At 37.8% G+C, this 24,486-nt stretch overlaps 1 protein-coding gene across 1 annotated transcript; it reads right to left on the bottom strand.

The window, feature by feature from the left end:
* Positions 1-10,085: 10,085 nt before the first annotated feature.
* On the bottom strand, positions 10,086-24,465 carry GJA1 (gap junction protein alpha 1). The gene is made up of 2 exons (XM_060167443.1): positions 24,268-24,465; positions 10,086-14,039 (listed from the first exon to the last, which is right to left on the bottom strand). Exon 2 carries the CDS (start codon positions 14,021-14,023, stop codon positions 12,878-12,880), a length of 1,146 nt encoding a protein of 381 aa, XP_060023426.1. The 5' UTR covers positions 14,024-14,039; positions 24,268-24,465; the 3' UTR covers positions 10,086-12,877.
* Between the last annotated feature and the right edge of the window lie 21 nt (positions 24,466-24,486).

Here is a 24,486-nt window from a genome sequence, read left to right on the forward strand (position 1 = left end):
AAGGGTTAAAATCATATAATAAGCTAGAAAAAGAGCCATAGCAAAAAAAGACAAGTGGTCAAACATTTTATTATTAAAAAAAGCTCTTAAAAATACTAAGATCACAGAAGAGCAAAAGGCTAAGGTCATAAATAGTCATTTCATATGAGAAAAATATCATAGGCATATCTACATAAATATCTATATTATTCTTGCCACTATTAATTAATGTAATTGTAAGGTAAATGAGAATTTTTACCTACCAAAACAGCAATAAAAATGTATCAAATATAGTTCTCACTATAGTTCTCAGTTCTCAGAACTATAGTTCTATAGTTCTCACTATAGTTCTCAGTTCTCAGAACTATAGTTCTATAGTTCTCAGTTCAAAAATATCTCTAAAATATTCAAATCTTTGACTCTAATTCTTAGAATTTATCCTAAAGAAACAAATCTTATTTAAAAAATAAATTGTTCATTAAATTTTGCTTATCACAGTAAAAAGCTGAAAACAAGTTAAATGTTCAACAGTAGAAGATGATTAGATAATGATTCAAATGCTTAATGACATTGTAAAAGATTCTGTTAATGCAAAAATGTTTATGTTTTAAGGTTAAGTCTAAAAAAATTAAAGGATGTAGATTTTAATATGAAAATGGCCACTAATATTTTCAAATTAAAGGCTAACTTTTTCATAGATTCAAAATCAAATCTATTTAGTCATTCTTTCCTTTGGATGTTGAGATTAAATGATTTTGTTCTTTCCTGTTTTTTGTTAACTTTTAAATTTCTCTCAAATTTTCTCTAATAAATACTCACTACTTTTATTATTTTGTTAAATATAATTTAACAAAGGAAAAGGTGTGTGCTCTACTTGCAGTGTAAACGACTTTACACTGTGTATTTATTAGGAAGGAATGACATAGAAGTTTGGCAGTATGAGCTGTTCCTTGGTCTTCATAGTGTTATAGTATGTCATATTGAAATTTACCTTTTCCCTTAGTTATAGATCTTTGTATCAAGCAGCTAGCTAGGCAGAAAGTGAAAAGGAATTGCTGGGTGAAGATGAAATAAAGGTCTCTGGCAGAGCTACTGATCTTCCCTTAGCAAAATTCTTGGAGATTCCGAAAGGTAATGCCTCATATTATACTGAACCAAAAATTCCCATCATGATCAAGACATTTTCTGTCATGAGCTTAACACAATGTCAATAATGTTAATAACCACATGCTGATCATGGAACATAGTGAAATATTTGAGATATGTTATTTAGGGAAAAAAGAGCATTCTGCCTACTAAAGTTTCTTCTTTTAATTTTAAAAACATGGCTAAAATATGCATACAAATATTGTAGTATTATTTGTAATAATGGCAAATTGGGAAAAAACTGAAATGCCCAACAATAGAGGAATAATTAAATACAGTACTGACTATTCATCCTTGTGGAATATTATATAACCATTAAAAATGAGGTAGGTCCATATACTTTGGAAGTTTCTTGTAAAGAATAAATAAAATAATTCACAAGCTATATGTATACCTGTGTATAATTTCATTCTCTTTAGGGGGTGGGTTGGAAGGGGCCTTCACTTTTTTACATACTTCTGCCTTTGCTTTTTTTTTTTTTTGCGTTCCGTGGGCCTCTCACTGTTGTGGTCTCTCCCGTTGCGGAGCACAGGCTCCGGACGCGCAGGCTCAGAAGGCCATGGCTCAAGGGCCCAGCCGCTCTGCGGCATGTGGGATCTTCCCGGACCAGGGCAGAACCCATGTCCCCTGCATCGGCAGGCGGACTCTCAGCCGCTGCACCACCAGGGAAGCCCTGCCTTTGCATTTTTGTGATGAGAAGATGTTGCTTTTATAACTAAAGAAGAAGGAGAGGGAAAAGAAGAGGAGGAAGAGGAAGAAGAGGATGAAGAATCAACAGTAACAGGAGCAGCAACAAAGCAAGGAAGGAAGGAAAGAAGGAGGAAAAGAAGAAAGGAAAAAAGGAAGGAGAATTTGCAACTGACGCCACCAGATGGATATAGAGCCATTCTCCAGAGCTGGTCTTGACTATTCACAGAGGGTGTCACACAACAGCAATGTCTTAGTGAAATCACTGTAGGTCACGGTATGGTTCTAAATTTTTATAGCTCAAATATCAGTTTACCAAGAGCTGATCTATTTCTGAAATTGAGGCCTGATGTTTTTTCCAAATATGAGGCAGATGTAAAAACTAGGAAACCACTGCATACATTTATTATTAGAAATAGATGTAAATATTGGCCCAGAGCCTCACATTCTCTGATCAACCTCGTCCGCTCACTAACAAGGCATTTGGGAGAGCAGAGTGGGCAAGGATGCAGATATGGTTGCAGAACTTAACTGGGCCACTTACTGCTACTGACTTTGGTCAAGTTTCTTAACCTCAGTTTACACATCTGTAAAAAGAAGATAATAATTATCTCTCAGGTTTCTTGTGCAGAAAAGCATATATGAATATACAGAGGAGGTAGTTTGATGAGCATAGAAAATGGGGGAAGAATTTGATGTGGGTGGCTAGTTTCAACCTATATGTCTATTTCCCTAATGGAGGTATACCTGACTTAGAGCCAGAGAATTGTATCTGCTACAATTGCATTCATTAATTAGCAGTCAATATATTATTACTTTGCCAGACAAAACACTAGGCAGCAACAATACTGCAGAGAAAAAGGAAAGAAAAGGCTCCTGTTTTCATAGTGAGTCCCTGACTTACTATGGTTGGAGTTATGATTGTTTTACTTCGTGATACGCATTCAGTAGAGACCATGCTTCAGAATTTGAATTTTGATCTTTTCCAAGTGAGCGATAGCAGTACAATGCTCCCTCATGATGCTGGGCAGCTGCAGTCAGCCACGCAATCGCGAGAGTAAACAACCAATACATTTACAACGATTCTGTACCCATACAGATATTCTGCTTTTCACTTTCATTACAGTAATCAATAAATTATGTGAGGTATTCAACACTTTATCTTTAATTGGCTTTGTGTAAAGATGACTTTGCCTAACTCTAGGCTAACGTAAGTGTTCTGAGCATGTTTAAGTTAGGCTAGGTTGTTCTGAGCGTGTTCAAGTTAGGCTAGGTTAAGCTATGATTTTCAGTAGGTTAAGTATATTAAATACACTCTTACTTATAATGAGTTTATCAAGACGTAACCCCATCTTAAGCCAAGGAAAATCTGTATTAGGGAAGTCAAACACTAAACCATTCAGCCCACATCGTAAAGAAGAGAGCAAGGTGCCATGGGAGTATAAAATGGGCAGCCCCAGGAAATCAGAGAAAGGTCCCAGGAGGAAGCAACATTTCAGTTGAGAATTGAAGGGTAAGTAGGAGTTAGCTAAGTGAAAGATGTAAGAAATTAATAAGCAGAAACCTCAATTAAATATAAAGTCAGAAGACTCTCACACCCAGCTCCAATAGCAGAGCCCAACAGGAAGAAGAAAGGCTCCTCTTCTTTCCTGACAACAACACAGCCAAGGAAAAACCATGGACTCTTCGTTTACTACAGCCCTCCCAACTTCCTTTTCCCTTCTATAAAAGCATCCTCCTTCCCTTGCTGTGTGGGCCTTGCCTGTGGCTCCCTGTGGTTGCAGACCCCGAATTGCAATTCTCTGCTGATCCCAAATAAACCCATTTTTGCTGGAGAAATAACTGGCTGTCTATTAGCTTTAGGTCAACAAAGAGAAGGAATGTGACTCAGGCAGAAGGAACCATTTGTGCAAGGACCACAGGTGAGAAGAAACTGAGAGATTTGGAGGTACTAGGAAAAGTCGAGAACAGCTGTGACAGAGGGCTATGAAGAGCGATGAGACTGCAAAAATGTCAGATCCAGCAGATCCAGTCTGCTTAGAGGCAGACTGAGGGATTGCAGTCATTTCCACAAAGACAAAAGGAGTTATTAAAGATTTCTAAACTGGAAATTCATGCTGTCTCCCTTCTCCATTCTTTTCCTTTATGTTAATAATAAACTCCTTTTAGCTGTCTTATGGTGGGGACACATTCTGACCCTTATTCTTTATAAGGTTAATATTTATTCATCAAATTCTCAGAGTTCTGAAAGTGACCATGTGTCCCTATCTACTGTAAGAACTGAATTTATTTAAAGTATTCTTACCTTGTGTTCTTTTTATATTTGTAATGGTCTTAATTTTCTAGACCTCATGTATATCACCAAATGTGGTGTCAGACACTAAGGTTTGTTTTTCAATGGCTTCTGATTACACAAATTGTCCTATCAGTGTTTTACTTATTACAGTTTTTTACAGAAGTAGAAAACACAGAGGTAATATTTTGACATTCAGAATTTGACCGCGCTGGATTTTTTTTTCCTAGCCATACTAATTTCCCCTTTGTTCATTTCCTTTGAAAGAAATTGTAGCCATTAGTTAATGCCACCCATTTGTCAAGGACTATCCTATACACGTCACTCACATCTCATTTAATCATCACAATAACGTTGCAGGAATGAATTTCTATTTTCTTTAGAGTTGGGGGACTGAGGCTCAGAGGTTATATATCTTGTTCAAGGTCACACGGTAAATAAATGACAAACACTTCCCTAAATCGTCAGTTTCAGTTTACCTGTGCTTCTGCCAACTTCAAAAGTCCCTAGAACCATAAATGTAAATTTTTTTTAAAAAGTATTCCTAGACTTAAAAAATTCATGTTTGAAATTATAGGCACTGAAGAAGGTGAGAGGAAGAGTATTCTACTCCTCAAACCTCTGGTCCACAAACAACTAAAAATATGCAAAATCTGATCATTGATGAAAAATACACATTACTTGCTATAAATGGAACTGAATGGTTAGAATAAAAGTGAGTACTCCACGTCCAAACCATCAGTACAGCTTTGCCCTGACACATGGTTGTATTTATGGTTTGAGGAGATACTAAAAATAACAAGAAAGGGCAGAAGTCTTGTTTAAAGCAGCATCTTTTAAAAATGTGTAGCATGCAAGGACGAACACAAGACCAAATCTTATTTAATGTGGTAAGAATTTTTTCAGACACCCTTTTCTTATAAATTTCTCATCTAGTTCCACTTACATCATTTTTGCTTGACATATCATTTCACCACAGAGCACATTTTTATTGATTATCCAAGTTCTGTGAATACTTTTTAAGAGACAACAGAGTGTATGTCTCACAAATATTGGAAATTCCCCAGAAGTCCTGGGAATTTTGGAAAATCTTAAGACATTCCTGTTTCTAATTCTTGAAAACATTTGCAGCTTTAATGTAATGTGGCTTTTAAAAACAGTGCCTGCTTTTTAAAGGTCATCTTGCTTCTAACCACAAATTGAGAGGATTGTTCAAAATATTTTTTGAATGAAAAACAAAACCCTGTCTAAATACCTAAACGAATCAGATTATTTTTGTCATCACAAACTATGGGGTTAGCACTATGGTAGACTGATTCATAACAAATTGAAAGAGTGAAATTTTGTTTTAATAATTTATTTCCAAAGCTAAAATGCTGCTGTAAGCAAGCAAAAAAGCAGTAAGTTCCTTAGTCAACTAGCTAACTATACTTTTTTTCTCTTAGAACTACTCTTCTTTATCTTACAAGATTAGAATACTTTTATATGAACATATTCCCACACAGAAATCTTTCTTTAATTTGATGTTACTTATAACACATTATAGCTTTTTTAGCTCTTTTTCTCTCACACATCATAGCTATTTATCACGTAGAATCATCAGTTTAGAGGCAGAGTTTGGCTATAATGCTGACTAAAAAGACTGGTCAAATGCCAAATGGTAGCCTGCTTCCCGCATTTGCCGCGTTTGGAAGTTTGGATAACCATCACGTACAGCTCTTACACTCTTTAATCATAAAGTGTTGCAAGTCCTCCAGACAAGTGAGGACGAGAGTAAAAATGAACATTAAACAATTTTTTTGATGGTTTCTGATGATACTCTTTAATTACAAATGTTAAACTTCTGCTAGATTATTCCAGAGTTACTATCTAAATGTTTAACTTGCACTAGTTTGTTTGTTAAAAGGTAAATATTTAAGGGAACAAGCTATAAGTTATATATGGCAAAAGGAAGTATTTGATACAAAAAATCAACAAACAAAACCCAACAACAAAATTGTTCTAAATGTGTATAAGAAAAAGAAAGAAAGGAATTTGGTGGAAGCTTTATATCACCGAAATTGTTTTAACTTCTACTGTAGATTCATGGTAGGAAACAAATTCCATAATTGAAACTCCAGCTATGAACAAAACCTGAGAGGAATAGAATGTATATATTATATTTTAAGCTATCACAAGTCAGAAAATTCTAGTGAGAGATTAGACTGAAGAAATAAAGAATGTGAAAATGGAGAAGAAATATGATTGAAAGTTCTAAACTGAAAGAAATAACTTCAATAACATTATAATTTATTGCATCTGCTGTCATTTTTATTTTACAAATTATGAATTATAAAATTATAAATTATATGATATTTCAAGTATACAGAAATAATATAACAGGAAAATATCTATTATAGTTTTATATTTGTCTTGAATTATAAATGACAGGATGCTGGATATAGTTACATTTAACTTCCAAATTACTCAGTCTCACTGAAATTTGAAACTCATGGTTCCCCCAAATATTTTTGAATTAACCTGCCCAAGGAAGGGCAGTCATTGACAAGCTTGGCTAAAATATGAAAAATTGTCTCAGAATAAACATTTTCTTTAACTAGCTCTCTGGTTGTGTCTACCTTTGAAAATGTCTTTATATAGGGAGTAGCTTGAATGATTAGAAATTAATATGTTAACAAATTATAAAGGTCAGTTTAATTCCAGTTGCTCTGAGTTGAGAAAAACTTGAATGTGAGCCACAATCACATCAAAGTCTTCAAAAGCAATGGCCAATTTATACTCTAGGACTCTGGGTGGAGTTGAGACTTCAAGTAGTGTTTTAGAGAATCTCAAAATATACCTTTTACCCTCCAGAGTTCTTTGAGTTAACCTCAGTTGAAGTTGTTTTCTCACAGGCTTAAGGTTAGTTTAAATTTTTTCAGGGAAGGGTTTCTAAATTAGTTAACTGTGTTCAGAATTCATAAATATACCTGAATATATGAAATATATAACTCTGACCCAAGCTTTTCAAAGCAGAAGGCAGTCTTACATTTCTCTCCATTTACTTTTAAAATAAAATAACCCTCATGGTTTCTGCTACCATAGCAACTAGAAGCTCTCTTACTGTCTCTACTAATTCTGATGAACAGTTTTGTAAAAAGTAACTGACTAAGAGATTCCAGCACAAATACCCGCCCGGGCTCCATTTCATTCCATGTCTTGTAGGGACAGATGGCTCATTACATTAAATAAGACCTGAGACCAGGGTTGGCTTTCTAAAGTGGGTGCCTCTTGGGACAGATTTTATATTCAACAGGAAAGTGTGTGGGCATTGAAATTACTCTACACGTCACAGCCCAAATAAGCATTGGGTCATTTGAGAGAAACATCCGGAGACCAGAAGAAATAATCTGACTTAAAATTTCAACACTTTGAAGACCAGGAAACAAATGCAAACATTTTCCTCCAAATTTTCTTTCTTCTTTATGTGATATTCTTGTTACTCTACTGTCCTTGAAGCAAAGTTCCACGTCTGCTCTTGAGTTCTGAAAATTGCCAGCTGCAAATTCTGACATGCCAAGGGGCTCAGCTATATTTGCCCAACCAAGAAAAGGTAAAAACAGAATCTTGGAGCCAGTAAAGATTATAAACATGTTTCTATACTTTGGGTGTGCTGTTTATGAAAAGAACCCACTTTAAGACTTTAATAAGCCCCCAAACTTCATTATTTTGCTCTCCCTCCAAGTACAAAGCACAGATGTTTTGGCATGTTGGAATATGAAGTTTGGAATTTTTAGGAGAGGCAGTGTGTGGGCAAGGACCTAGCACCCTGGGCAGGTAGGGGTTCAGCAAGTTTCTCAAAATAAGGTGAAAGAACAGCCCATGGCCTAGAAGCTTTGTGAGGACCCACAGGGGCTAGGATGATAATGCAGTGAACCAAGAGGGTTCACTAGACTTCTTCCCAATATTTAAGGACTTGGGGCAATCCTACCACTTTTAATAATAGGTAGCATAAGTTTGTGCATGAAATTCTGAGGTAAAATGATGGTAATATAAAATATATGATTATCTAACAAGACTAGGTAATTTCATGTAAAAGCAGAGGCTTTGCTTAAATAAGTTTCCTATTGTTTACAGAGTAAGAAACACTATTATAAGACTATAAAAATGACCCTGAAGTTTCTCCTTCCAGTTTCTAACATGACCATCCTTTTCTCCATTTCCACCCAATGTTAATTATTTTTTCCCCAGCAGATTCTAGAACTGCACCTCCCAATTCAATAGCCATTAGCCATATATAGCTATTTAAATTAAAATTAAAATAATCCTTTTCTAAACAACCCTCAGAATAGGAGAAAATATTTGCAAATGAATCAACGGACAAAGGATTAATCTCCAAAATATATAAACAGCTCATGCAGCTCAATATTAAAAAAACAAACCAATCAAAAAATGGACAGAAGGCCTAAATAGACTTTTCTCCAAAGACATATAGATGGCCAAGAGGCACATGAAAAGCTGCTCAACATCACTAATTATTAGAGAAATGCAAATCAAAACTACAGTGAGGTATCACCTCACACCAGTTAGAATGGGCATCATCAGAAAATCTACAAACAACAAATGCTGGAGATGGTGTAGGGAAAAGGGAACCCTGTTGCACTGTTAGTGGGAATGTAAATTGATACAGCTCCTATGGAGAACAGTACGAAGGTTCCTTAAAAAACTAAAAATATAATTACCATATGACCCAGCAATCCCACTACTGGGCATATACCCAGAGAAAACCATAATTCAAAAAGACACATGTACCCCAATGTTCATTGTAGCACTATTTACAACAGCCAGGTCATGGAAGAAACCTAAATGCCCATCGACAGATGAATGGATAAAGAAGATGTGGTACATATATACAATGTAATATTACTCAGTCATAAAAAGGAACGAAACTGTGTCATTTGTAGAGATGTGGGTGGACCTAGAGACTGTCATACAGAGTGAAGTCAGAAAGAGAAAAACAAATATCATATATTAACGCATATATGTGGAATCTAGAAAAATGGTACAGATGAACCTGTTTGCAAGGCAGAAATAGAGACACAGGTGTAGAGAACAAACGTATGGACACCAAGGGTGAAAGTGGGGGAGGGGGGTGGTGGCGTGATGAACTGGGAGACTGGGATTGACATGTATACACTGGTATGTATAAAATAGATGACTAATCAGAACCTGCTGTATAAAAAATAAATTAATTAAATTAAATTAAAAAAATAATAATCCTTTTCTTCAGACTCACTAGCCATATTTCATGTGTTTCAATAGCCACATGTAGCTAGTGGCTACCATAGTGCACAGAATAGAACATTTCCACAACAGAAAGTTCTACTGCTTCTAGAAGATTCAAAAATTTCCCATTTTTTAAACCTGAAATTTTATGCCAAAAATGAGTATCTAATAAAAATTTGTGGAATAAAACTGCATAGTTTTCTCATAATTTTAAAACACAGCTCAATTTAATTTTTAGTTGTGGAAAATAGGCAGCCAATTAAGGTAAGCAAAACGGAGTGGAACATCATTATTAAAACTTCTGGAAGGCTTCACATTGTAAGCTTCATGGAGCAGGGGACTATGGGGTCATTCTAATAATCACCACTACTTAACAAAGTGTCTGATATATGGCTGGTGTCTCAAATTTTTAACAGTGATTTCCTCTGGAATTAGAACTTCGCTGATGTCTCTGTTGGAGAATGGGGAGACCTGAGGTTTGATTTTCAATTTCGTACACTAAAACTGTAGTTTAAAACTGTATATTTATAATATACTTAGATTTTATTTTTTTAAATAGTGAGAAGCTTTAAAGTTTGGGAAATGTTTAAGATGGACTATTTTTTTAAAGATGTAACTTGCCCTCCCACCTCCACACACGTACATCAGAAACCTACATTCAGTAGTCTATTTGTCCATCTGTACCCTATGAACTGTTTGTGAATACACACACACATTCAAATAAACCACATTTCTTTATTCCCCGTAGTAAATGCAAACACATACATGCACAGAGAAAACTTGCCTCTCCCTTCAGATTCTCAGCCAGACAAATGGTAATACTTGAAGACATGTTGATACTACCAATTATATTGACTCAGAAACTGGTTAGTAGACAATCCTTTGACTTTAGGCACATCCTGTAACATTTGTTCATTAATTAAAAAAAAAAAAAAAGAAGCCACTGAACAGAACTAGGTTATTTCTAAACTAGTAATATTTTTATGTTCCAGGCATTTACTGGTTTGCTTTGTGATGTGTTCATGTAAACAATGTTAGTAAGTTAAAAGCTTTTGGGACTTCCCTGGCGGTCAGTGGTTAAGACTCCGTGCTTCCACTGCAGGGGGCATGGGTTTGATCCCTGGTCTGGGAACTAAGATCCCAAATGCCACATGGTGTGGAAAAAAAAAAAATTTGTTGAAATGTGACTTAAAAGTGATAACACATTTTATATTTTAAACTACAGCAATACTATCAGTTGCCCAGAATTGTTCTTGTCCCTATGAATGGTTCAATTTTTCTTGGGTGTTAAGAATTTTAAAATTCATATTTTCTGTGTTTTCACAATGTCTTGGAAAAATAGAATCATAGATCTATTTCATTCTTTTGTCACACAGCATAACCATACTCAAACCAACCCTGCATTATTCTTTTATATCTGGGAGGCCCTATAGCTTTAAAATTTTAGCACCCTCATCTTTTTATGCTTACTTCTGTCATGTATGGATCTACTAAATTACTCACTTTAGACTCTATCACACATCTCATTAATTTTATATTCCAAATTCAACACTCTAATACTTTACCTTCTCTGTTGAATAAATATCCAAATATGTTCATCAATGTTGCACTGAATCTAGCTAATAATAAATACTGTCCTTTTAAAGATTCTGGAATCTTGTGAATCTTATTTGCCCATATCCTCATAACCAATGGAAATGTCTTTGATAATTGTGAATTGATGCAATAAAAGTTTTAAAAAATCACATGGGATATAAAGGCTATCTTTATACTAAATTAAAACTTTATTGAATAAAGAACACTCTCCAGAACACATGATCAGATGGACTAGGTCTACATTACATGCAATGAAGCTGAACATGACAGTAGTTTAACATGGAATGTCAAACAAATTAGTATTTCTCATTGTACAAAACTGCTTACGTAGTTGACATGCAAGAAGAAAAGTATGATACTCTGCATTTTCACTAATCATCCGTGATGAATTTTAAAAAGACATTTGAAGAAACTGGTAGATTTCTTTAGGATAGATTTCAAATAAATTAGTTACATGTGTACTATTGAAACTTCTTTCAACCTCTCTTGCATTCCAAATAAAATCTTAGTGCAAACATCAAAGTTGCTGGTTACTCCAAAAGACTGTCAAACTCATGATAGAATAAAAGTTCTGAATTAATGTGCATAAGTAGGACAAAACCAAGAATACCAGTTACTGCAAAATTCATTTAGGCACACTTAATAGTCCACTCTAAGCATTTTTTCTAAGTCTCTCACATTAAGTACTAAAGCTTGTTTACAGTACTAAAATTCTATCATTCAAGCATCAATGATTATATTTCAGAAAAAGAAAATCATTCATTTCAGCAATAGCATTACTGCTATATTCTAAAAAAAGAAAAAAGAAAAAAAAAAAGAATCATAATTAACAAAACCAGTATCCATAATAGGATACATGGAGAAAAAACATTTTAGGGGAAAAAAAAAATGTGCTTTACTTGCACAGCAGGAATTATATAATGTAAACACCATATTGGCCCACACCACAAAATCCATGAGAAAGGTTCAAATTTGAACACCATGTGTGCATTATTTTCAAATCTGTGTTTGTGAGTTTATACTGCATCTGCTTGTACCAATACATGACAAATAAAACACACTCTTCCACACACATTCACATACAAGTGATTGTTAAACACTGAGCATGGCTTGCTTCCCTGACTTTAACTCAAAAAATGGTAAGTGATATCCCAACTGTTTTTTAAATGTCTACAGAAATCATTAAATGAATGTGAATAGTAGTTGAGGAATGATGCAAAGTGATGGTAATAATAACGTGGATGTAAAAAAGAATGTACGTAAAACTGGCTGAGATTTGCAAATGCATGGAAAGTCTTCTTCTGTGGGCCGTGTCTGAACTTTTAACTGATACCAAGAATAAAATATATAGTAGCACAAGTCCATTGACACCTGGAGGGTCAGGCCTATAAAGCTTACCTTCAAAGTGCAAATTTTAACAATGGAATGTTTTAGCAGGGACATAAGGACAATCCTCTGTCTTCTTCTTGATAAAGAGAAGTAGGATGTTCAGGAAGTATTTTCTCCTGGCCAAAGTTATTTCAGTTTCTTGGTAAAACAAAAAAGTATTTAACCAAAAATATCACCCACCCAGTCTTTCACATACACAGAAGTATTCTTAAGGGTGTGTGGGGAGGAAAAAGCCCTTAACTATGGATCACCTAATGCAACTTTTATTTAAAATTTAAGTTCTTTGAATCAACTACATTAAATACCAACATGTACCTCTCTCATCCCTTCCCTCTCCACCTGCCTATCCCTAACACCCCCAGTGAACCAGGTATTCTAATGTCTTTGTGTTTTCTAAGCCTCGTGACAAGGCTGTTGAGTACCACCTCCACTGGAAAAAAAATGAACACCTAAGGTGCACTTTCTATAGCACCTTTTTCTTCTCCACAACTGAGTGGAATCTTTATGCTCTCAAGACTGGACCTAGATCTCTAGGTCATCAGGCCGAGGTCGGCTGCTGGCACGACTGCTGGCTCTGCTGGAAGGCCGCTGGTCCACAATGGCTAGAGGCTGTAGTTCATGGCCAGCATCGAGCTTTTTAGAATTCTGGTGGTCATCAGGGAAATCAAAAGGCTGTGCGTGGGAGTTAGAGATGGTGCTTCCTGCCTGCCCCATTCGATTTTGTTCTGCACTGTAATTAGCCCAGTTTTGCTCACTTGCTTGTTTGTTGTAATTGCGGCAGGAAGAATTGTTTCTGTCTCCGGTAACCAGCTTGTACCCGGGAGGAGACATGGGTGAGAGGGGAGCGGTTGGGGAGGAGCAGCCATTGAAATAAGCATATTTTGGAGATCCACAGTCTTTGGCATGGTTCAGTGGGCTGCTGGTAGTGTGGTAAGGATCGTTCTTTCCCTTCACGCGATCCTTAACACCCTTGAAGAAGACATAGAAGAGTTCGATGATGTTCAAGCCAAGAGACACCAAGGACACGACCAGCATGAAGATGATGAAGATGGTTTTCTCTGTGGGACGAGAAAGGAAGCAGTCCACCTGATGCGGGCAGGGATCTCTTTTACAAGTGTAAACAGCACTCAAACTGAATCCATAGACGTACCACTGGATCAGCAAGAAGGCTACCTCAAAGACAGACTTGAAGAGGATACTGATGATGTAGGTTCGCAGCAAACCCCCTCGCATTTTCACCTTGCCATGCTCTTCGATGCCATACTTGAACTTCTTTATTTCAATCTGCTTCAAGTGCATCTCCAAATTCCTATCATCAGTTTGGGCTTTGAGTTCCTCCTCTTTCTTGTTCAGTTTCTCTTCCTTTCGCATCACGTAGAACACATGAGCCAGGTACAAGAGTGTGGGAACAGACACAAATATGATCTGCAGGACCCAGAAACGCACATGAGAGATTGGGAAAGATTTGTCATAGCAGACGTTTTCACAACCAGGTTGTTGAGTGTTACAGCGAAAGGCAGACTGCTCATCACCCCAGGCTGACTCAACTGCTGTCCCCAGTAGCAGGATTCGGAAAATGAAAAGGACTGACAGCCACACCTTCCCTCCAGCGGTAGAATAGGCTTGAACCTTGTCAAGGAGTTTGCCTAAGGCACTCCAGTCACCCATGTTGCCTGGGCACCACCTGAAAAGAAAAAGACAACTAAATGATCATAGGCCACAGATTGTTAGTTTAATATACAGTTTCTTTCAGCCAGCAGTCAAAGTACTGTAAAAGATCTCCTATCTTTCTAGCACTCTTCAAAAACAAACAAATAAACAAACAAAAAAGCCGCAAGTGCAAACTCTTCCATTTTCCCCTGAAAAGAGCTCTCAAATTTTCTTGAGATACTCTACATCTTCGAAACAGCAGAGCCTATGTGCAGAGTAAATTGCGATCTTAACCTTGCGAAGATGTATTACTTGCTCAACCACTGTCTTACCATGTGACTTGAGAAGTTGTCTGCGCTAAGTGTCTCTGCTTATTTTATCCCCCTGGACGGTCCAATTAGAGGACTGTTCTTACCTGATAGGCCTGTGTCTGCATGCACACCCAAGCAAAATGCTGATATGTGGTATTCAAAAAGCATGGGTACCTAAGAATTGAGGTAAGAACACCCATACCCATGCACATGCATGCAACCTGTTTTCAAACCTCATTCCTATTACATATAGTACTTTATTCCTAATTGTATCCTGAAATGTTTCTCCTTGGTAATTCAAGTGTCATTTGTGCATACTCTACAGTGTAGTCATTTATACTTCTCTGTTTCTTCTTAAGCAGTGACTCATGTGGTTCAGAAGTCTGTCTTCTGCCCAGAGGAAAATACGTTGTGTTGAAACACACCATTTTGACACACTGTGTCCCTAGATGCAGGAACGTACTTTCAAAAAACAAGACTAAATGCACATCACATTTCAAGTAAGAGTTCAATTGACCTCGATACTAATTATAGCCTGAGAAATAAAAAGACAACTTTAGTGTTATCTCTAGTAAAAAGGATTGGTTTTAATCTTTGGATTGCTGTACAAGTAAGTTCCTTTACTGGGCTTTGGGTCCTCAGCCCACGCGCTCTATTTAACTTCCTATCAATACCTAGATATCTCAAGCCTAGGACTTACCCATTATTGGGGCTGATATGACAGGAATCCCAAAAGTTATTTAGTTCAGTTTATTCTTCTAATGCCAATAGTCCTTTTAACTGATGAAAATTGAGGTCTTAAGTATATAGGAAATATTCAGCTATCCGTAGAGCCAGAAAAAGACTTTCAATCCCAAGACCAAGGCTTCCCAATGCATGACACTGGTCTTAAAATTATAGCAAAGCTGGGTTAACGTTAGAAATGTTTCCATGCTTTAACATATACAATCTCAGCGGGGGCTGAAATCTGGTAAGAAATGAATAACATTGCATGTGGCAGCCAGAGAGAATATAGTCTAATTTTCAGCAGAGAGTAATTGGAGTGTTCAGAATGGGATGAAGTAGTCAAAGATTATTTAATAATTAAAAACAAGCAAAGCAGAGACTTTTCAGGAGCTTACTGAATTTTAAATAGTATAACTAGGGCTTCCCTGGTGGCGCAGTGGTTGAGAGTCCGCCTGCCGATGCAGGGGACACGGGTTCGTGACCCGGTCCGGGAAGATCCCACATGTCACAGAGCGGCTGGGCCCGTGAGCCATGGCCGCTGAGCCTGCGCGTCCAGAGCCTGTGCTCCGCAATGGGAGAGGCCACAACAGAGGCCTGCGTACCACAAAAAAAAAAAAAAAAAAATAGTATAACTAAAAGTAGGATTATATAGACTTCCTAGAAATATGTTTGTTGTCTGGATATAAAGAATTTTTCACCTGGTATTAAACTATAAGCCATCTTCTCCTTGTGGGAAGTAAATGAGGTCCATGGGAATCTTCTTCCCCACCAAGCAATATTACATTTCTGTCTAATGCCTGTACCTCCTGGCTATAGAGGGCAGAAAAAAATGAATTGGATACTGGCCTGGGATTTCCTGGATGGAACAAAGAAGAGATGGCTGATTCATAAACTGAAAATGTATCAGCTATCTAAATTAGCAGTCAGTGAGTATTTTTGATGACAGCCCAGAGAGTGGTGCCAAAGAAAGGGGGGTGGGTGATGGGTAAAGGTTGGAGGTCAGTGGTAAAGGTTGGAGGTGGGTGGGCAAGTTACAGTAAATAACTTTTTTATGACCCTGCCAGTGGTCATAAAAAAGGGAGCTTCACCTCTAGGAAGGGCCATTTTAGATTGTGAATCGAAAGTGAAATTGATGTATGGAAAGAGCAGTCAAACAAGAACAAAGGCTTGTAGGACTGACAAAGAGAGTGAAATAGCCAGGGAAAAGCTTGAAAAGCTTGAAGAGAGGCAGTAATTTAGCTTTGACGGACAGTTTGATATGAGAGAATGTAAAAGAAAACTACAATTTAGCAGAAGATACTACACTGGGAATGAAGAAGCACAGTCCGTGAGGACAGAATTTTTGAAGCTCTATCAATAGACAGTTTCGATGTGATGATGTGTAAATTGGTCCCGATTCTGTGTAGAGAATTACAATATTTTGCCAGTGTCATCTGCTTTTGCTCAATACTCCAGTTTTGGGGGGGTGGGGGTGGGGGTGAATAACAAAAACAATCAAGTATAAAATGATAAACTGCACACATCTCTTCACATTCACGCGATGATCGAGCTCAAGAAAAACTTAACGTGCTTCAGGTACACTGAGAAGTTGTCATTTTAGTCAGTGTTTCGTTATTATTCAAAGTAAAATATGTAGATGCTTGTGGCAATTAATTACTAAGTTTCTTTACACTCTATGGAAAAATAAAACTTGAGTTTCATATAATTCTGAGATTCCACAAAAATACCTTATAGTGCCACAGTATGTGAACTGTGTCACTGGACAGCTCTCTAGGTAGTAGCCAAGTTGTCTTTTCTTTAAGCAGCCACCCAGTTGTCATTTGCATTAACTGAGTTATACTCTTTTACCTGAATGAGTTGAATTATCCAATTGGACACCTAGTATCCTGCAACATGTAGATACCTGTTATTAGCACTATCATAGAGACCATCAGATAATGTTTAATGTGATGGCTTATAATGCCGTTATCTTTTTGGTAGTCATTCACTTTGCTGTGAATTAAAAGTTCTATCAACTGGTTGTCCCCTCATCCCCATTATCATTTTCATTTTTCCAAGTCATAGTTGAAAAAGTAATGCCCTTTTATAAGAAGAGGTCATAATTATGTTTACAGAATCCCTAGCATTGATTTACAGACTATATACCCCATTCACATTCACTAGTATGAGACAGGTATATTCCTTATTTGATATATGATAACATCATGGCAGTTGAGCATATATCCTGTATATTCATGCCTTCACCTCTAGGTTCCCAGGGCGGAAATTTATATGTAGATTAAGGTCTAGGTTAAGGAGTTGTACAAACTTCTCATTAGGAGCATATGCTTGACAGTAGCTGGACCGTCCTTCTTGTGTCCTCTATGTACCATGTTAGATCACATTTTCCATTGCTCTTCATGGCCCTCTAGACTAGAAGCCAAAAACCAGTCACGCCAGGTGTGACCCGCACAAGGACCCTCTGGGCCCTTTGCAGGTTCCCTAAGGGCATCAGAATCACTTAGCAGCGTGTGTTAAGAACATACATTCCTGACACTCACCAGTTTGAATGAATATCATGGGGTGAGTGTGGGGGGGTGGCTTGTGAATCATTCTTTTGTTTTTTTTTCTTTTTCTAAACAAATGCACCAGGTGATTCTGAAGTAAGTTTTCAGGCCAAGAGGCAAATGTTTCTTGACATTTTTTGGTGCTCTGTCTCGTCTCTCATTCAAAATATTTAGGAGTGGAGAAATGGCAGGAGAGCAGAAAGGGATTGAGTGTCTAAAAAGGTCAAGGGGATGGGGGGGCAGGGTTAGTATGGGGAGCAGAGGTCTCTGGGCAACTGGGAACTGAGCTTACCCTTTACTGTACAGCCCCCTGTCCCTCCACCTCCATCGGCTGCTCCCCAAGAGCACAAGGACTCAAATGCTTTATTCAAAATGAAAAAAAAAACTTCTATTTTAAGTTACTTTTGACCGTCCCCTGTTCCAGAGCCATATAAACAAATCACTGTGCCAAAGCTAGACACTTTGCTGTGTCATTAATGTTCTAATAATTATTAGGAGAATTAGAATATATTTTACTCCCAATTTTAAAGATTTTCCCAAGAAGAGACACTGTAATGAGTTGAGAGTGGGGAACTAAAATAAAATAAAGGTAAATAGGAGTGCTTCCTGATAAAAATCCACTTAATGGATTTGGGGGGTGGGGTGGGGCAGAAGTACTCTGTGTGTTTCTAATATCCTAAACCAAACATTATAAGCCCCTTGGGATTTCCCTGGCAGTCCAGTGGTTAAGACTCCGAGCTTCCACTGCAGGGGGCACAGGTTCAATCCCTGGTTGGGGAACTAGGAGCCAGCATGCCCTAGGGTGCGGCCAAAACAAAAAAAACTATAAGCCCCAAAACTAAACTGTAAACTCTCCTAATGTTTTTCTTTAATTTTTGTAAGAACCCCTCTCCCTTGCGGTAAATGTCTTTGAGTGGGCTCAGTTGTGACCATTCCTCTATAGTTACAACAGCCAGATGTGTTTTTGGTTCATACCCACACATAATTAACATAATCTACATTCAACCTGTCTGCAAATTCTATAGGTTTTATCTTCCACCCAAAACAGACTATGAGTCTCACCACCACCCCTGCTCTTAGCCTGATCTCAGCCATCATCAGGTTACTTGTCACCTTTCTTCAGGTTATATGTCAAGACCCTAGTTACCCTGCTCGCCAATCTATTCTCCTCAGTCAGTCTTGAAAAACTAACAAGCCGATCTGCCTTGATCAGCTTGGTTCCATCCCCATGGCTTGTTCTGGTATCACCTCATCAGCCAGCACTCTAGGTCTGTCACTTGCTACTCCCCTTGTTCTGTTTTTGTTTTTTTAATGGCCCTTGGCTCTACTTGGCACATTATGTATTTACTTGTTTATTGTTTGTCTGCCTCCATGACAAGGACTTTTCACTATCTGCTTTTTCCTCAGCTAGAATGTGAGCTCCATGAGGGAGTTTCTTTTGTCCACTGCTGTATCTCCAGTGCTTAAAAGAGTTAAGAGATAGTGAATATCTATTGAATGAATTAAAAGCGGCTTGTACAAAGAAAGGTACTAGGTTTCACCAGTTTTGTTTGTTTGTTTACTATCTCCTTGGGACTCTCTTAATTATAGTTATATATCCCAAACTTCTGAAGTTTCAAATTAATTAAAAAGAGACTTCCAGAGTAAAAAAAAAAAGTGGTATTGTCAGCATCTCATATTACACGGACTATTACATTTTCAAGTGATAATTGCTGTAACAGAGAACTGTCTGAAACAACATACTTTAAATGATTCCTGAACAGGCAATATGACTGAATTAAGAAAACAGACTCTTTAACAAAGAATTTGTTAAACAAGGTCTTGAATTTATTACACAAGGTCATAGTGATTTGGGATTCTTGCAGAACTGCACCAGGTATCATAGATACTTATGCAGTTTCACTATTATGCTGTTTTACAGGTTAAGATTTTAAAACAACACCACCAAAAAAAAACTTGTTCGGTCCAATTCTGCAGTATTCTAATTCTGACTGGACTACACAATTCAATTGTCGCCGAAAGAGACCCCACAGTGTCTTGCAATAGAAGAAATAATCTGTTAAAACTTGTGTTTATTTTAAGAATGATAAATCTCGGGGTAAGATTGGGGCTCTGAAGAATATTGGGGAAGAATAACAGCTGATATCAACCCTGGTTAATATAACATCTCTATATAGTTTGAGTGTATGTTAGGCAGTTAAGTGATTTGAATCAGGTACCATAGAAAATGTATCTTCCCAGTTCATCAGGTAATATACAACCTTTGCTTCCTTATACCTGGGTAGTTAGCCTAACTCTGTGATGTATCAAACCTATTCCGTGTAAACCTCTGTTCTATTTAAAATTCTGTCTCATGGCTCCCTGATTATCCTTAGATTCCTTTGTAAAGACTGAAATACTGCTACATTTCTGCAGGTATCTGATGTGTGTGGCATTGCTTTTTTGAGGGAGGTAGGATGGGGAACACACTAACAAGCCTTCTTTCCACAGCCCTCACCCTTTTTCATCACCCTGTCAGCACACATCAGCCTCCACAGAACAATGAGATGAGATGGGAGTTGAGGAGTGAGGGACTCCATCCAAAGAGACAATCCCCTCCCCTAGTCCAATAGCTACCACTCAACTCCCCTACTAACGGAAGTTTCTAATGGTCACTTGAGGGGTGCTAGAGGAAAGAGCCTAAGTCAGAAGCTGCAGGCTAAAAGCCATGTTCTTAGATTGTGATTGGATGGACTTTAAAATAACGCTATTTCTATCAGTTTTGGTGCTTCCCCCAAATGTCACCTCCAAATTTACTATTTTTATTGAACAGCTTAGTTATTTTGTCATCATATAAACACACTCTTAGAGCCCTCACAAGTGTATTGATTAAGAACAGTCTATTTTCCTTAATGAGCATTGAATGAATATCTCATGCACATGAAGCTCTTAATAAAAGCTCAATAAAGTTTAGCTATTACTCTTTAAATGAATTTTAGATATAGATATAGCCCACTTATTTTCTAACTTTGGCATCCTTTCTTTAGCAAAATAGCAACTAAGAAGTGATTAACATTTGCCTAATGGTAATCAAAATTAGTTTTCTAGATGCTCCTGTAATGAGTACAATATTGCTATTTTAGCAACCTCAAAGAGATTTATGAGAAGGAGGAATTTACCCTTTATCAATTAATAGGGAGAAAGGACCATGAAGAGGGTCTTTGTGTTTCTATTTGGAGGCATCTCCTCTAAATCATGGAAAAAGTCATATACTATAGAATGTATCTGCCTTACAGAAATTGCTAAAAAACACTATATATTTTCTATATTACTGTAAATTTTAAACATTCCATAAAACACATTTTTTTTTTGGCCATCCTGTGTGGCATGTGGGCTCTTAGTTCCCTGACCAGGGATCAAATCCGTGCCCCCTGCAGTGGAAGTGCGGAGTCTTAACCACTGGACCGCCAGGGAAGTCCCAAAACACATATTTTTAAGAAACTATTTAGAAAGCTAGGAAAACTTGGATGTGGAAGTTATTGAAAGTTAAGAAATTCTTAAAGAAAAAAATTATATATATATATATATATATATATATGGCTCACCCTGGTTTGTGTTTTAACTTTGGCAAAAGACAGTATGTACACACATAGCCAAATGGTGAATCTAGACAGGCAAAGTGGAGACAAAGTGAAGAATTTAGGTAGTTACCCGAAGGAGGTTGGGGGGGACTTCTGTTGAGGAGAAATTCTGGGGATATTTTTTTAAACTTGACTTATCTATACTGAATATTGACATTAATGGTAAACACTAGATAATTAATAATTAATAACTTGTCTCCCCAGAGCTGAACCAACTTAACGTGTGTGAATATGCTCCAACAATCTATTCAAACAATTAAGAATCTTGAAGGGAAGTCAGATCAGAACAGGAAAGGTGGAGTAGAAGGTATTAATCACTGGTGACTTTCCTATCATTCCCTTCCCTCAGTATCATACATAGAGGCTCTGAGGCTCATACCAAGCTACCCCTCTGGATATCATCAGAGAAATGAAGGAATGCACTGTAATGTGAGGTTTCCATCCTTCTCTACGCAGGAACTGGAAACATGTACGTAACAAAACAACTCTCGATATCTGAAAACACACCCTTTCAGACACTTGCTTGGAACTGTGTTTCCCAGGGTCAGCAATGTAAGAATTACACTGCAAAGGGCCAGGAATTGAGTGGATGGGGTGGCAGTGATAAACTATAAAAGGTAGTAGAAAAATGTGGAACATATTTAAACAGTGAAGAGAGTAGGATCAAAGCATTACCACTGCATTTTCCAGGCAAAGGACAGGTGATAACTATACTGACTTTGGAAACTACAAAGCACCAGACATACACACTGCTAGGACAGAATAACCTTCTGGCAATCTGGCCTACATAGAAGAATTACCCTTTCTCCTGAAGGGTTTTCTACTTGGCTTTTTTCATTCTTTGAGACAGGGTTAATTTAATGAGGTCTCTGCATTACTGCAGGATTTTATTCTTGGCAATCCTTGTATAAGTTAGGCTTTTTAAAAATTTTTCATAATCTACTCTTCAAACTGCCTGAGGCATTTTAGACTGAGTTCAAGTGTGCCCGATTATCAGAGGGTGAGATTAAGCATCTTTTCATTACCAGCTTGGTTTGGGAAGCAGAAGAAATTAAACCCACCTCCAAATAAAGCCACGTCTATTTTTCCAACAGTTTATAGCTCTCCTCTTCCCACCCCCACCTTGTACTCCTGGAGAGAAACACAGGCACGCCCTAGGGTTGAGGGTGAGGATGAGGTTGGTCAAGGAGAGCTTTTGATAAGCTTTATCAGAGATGCTCTGTAAACATCTGGATGGCCAGCCAAGAGGATAAGGGTGGGCGAGCCGCTGCTGGGAACTCAAGGTTTGAGTTTCCGAATTCTGATCTGCCTCTGGACACGTCATGAGCTCTTTACTCATTTCATTATGGGGCTTCCTCCGCTCTCCCCACCCCATCCCTATTCTTGGGAAGTTTTGAGAACTTACAGAAGAGTTACAAGTGCCATTTAGGCACGGTAATTCCCAAGGTACTCAGATTTCCTTATGCTTTATACAGTAGGATTCAACAAGTTCAAAAAAAAAAAAAAGGACACTGCGGGTGCGGGTTTTGGAAGGGAAATTAGATTGACACATTTAATTCAATTAATCACTTGCTCTTCTTTTACCATTTGGCCACAGTCCATCTCTCCCCCCACCCCCGCCTCTCTCCCCCTCCCCCTTCCTTTCCAGTGGCGGAACTCGGACCTGCGCTGGGTTTGACCGTGAGGATTTGAGGGAAACTTCTCAGCAAACGTTTCCAAAGCGCGGAGGCTCGGCAGTGCAGGAGCCCCGGGCGAGCCGGGCAGATGATAAGATGGCAGGAGGCTCCCCGAGCCCTCCCAGCCCCAGGCCCCCGTCCTCGTTCCGCAAAGCTTTCATTTTTATTTGCTTTTCAGCATTCTCTGGTGCAAATACTTCAAACTGCAGGGTCACACCAAGAATTTAAACTAATTAGTCTGTGGAGTTAGAACAGACAAAATCCCGACCGGACACGAAAACGCACGGTTGCATTTCTGGCTAACAGAATGTGTGTTACCCATAAGAGCATGTAAGAAATTGAGCCCTTTAAAATAACAAATCAGTGTTATCTTTGCCTACTGGCAGCACCGCACCCTGCGGCTCAAACTCAAAAATGTTGCCCAAGAGCTCTGAAGTCTGCTACAGGTTCGGACAAGCGGAAGGCGGCGGGGGCGTGGGGCTGGGGGGAGGTAGCTCCCTCTAAGGCGCCGATTTAAGAAATTTCGTTTCCTATTCTTTCTAGGAGCCCCTGTCTTAGGAGACCGTTTTGGAAATGCACCCTGGCATATACTCTCTTCTAAACGTCCGTTCTCTCTCTGTTAATGCTTTGTTAAGTAACCACCACCCATTCAAGGGATTTCACCTCCGGAACTGCCAGCGTGGTCGACTCAGTGGTGGCTCTCCTGAGGGTCTCAAGACTTTTGCATAGTGGGTGCTAATACAAAGTAACCCTTTACTGTTGCTTTAAGAACCTCAATATTACAGCTCTGATTTTTATACCTTTTTGTTTACCGGGTAAAATTCTAGGAAGGGACCACGTGGAAGTCAAGCAGCAACGTCTTAACAAAGCACTTTGTTAAGAAGTTTGCTTTGCAAGGCTATAGAACATCAATCAAGATTTCCATATGAAAAAGTACAAAGAGTAGAATTCTATAGCAAGCACGCTAAACAAATTTGCACTTTAATTTTTCTGCTGTTGTCAGTCAAACCCCCCAACCTAGGCCCCCTAACCCCGCCCCCCTCAAAGTTACAAAGCACCTAGACTATTACTGATTACCCAAAAACGTAGAATTATCCTCTAAAATGGAGAACCAAATATCCAGTAACTTTATTCTAATATTCTGATTCTAATCAGAAAGATCTGAATCTTATTTACCTGTTGCATTATTAAAAGAAAACTTTTTAACAGTCAAAAAGTAAATACCGTAAGTTCAATTTTAAGTTTAAAACTATAGACACTTTCAAGTTCATCATTCCCTTTACAATATCATGTGAAAGCTACATTTAACAAATTTTAAAACTTTAGAAAAGTTTTTCTTGTAGAAAAAGAAAGGAATAGGTAAAGATCTTTTAAAAAACTTACTGTTTCTCTTGAAAGAAGTGAAGTAGTCACGCCAAGTGATTGAACTCCTCAGAGAATGAAGTCAAATGCAAAAACAAGTCCAGGCCCTCAGACCTGTCTATTTAAAGTTTAAAAGTCTTCAGCTATTTGGTACTTTCCTCACTCCTTCCCCCTAATGAAAGAAAAGTGCTGATACCTCATAAAAGCTTTTTTCTTACTTGGAGCACAGAGCTTTTAAAA

This window comes from Lagenorhynchus albirostris, chromosome 12, assembly GCF_949774975.1.
Source record: "Lagenorhynchus albirostris chromosome 12, mLagAlb1.1, whole genome shotgun sequence".
Lineage (NCBI taxonomy): Eukaryota > Metazoa > Chordata > Mammalia > Artiodactyla > Delphinidae > Lagenorhynchus > Lagenorhynchus albirostris.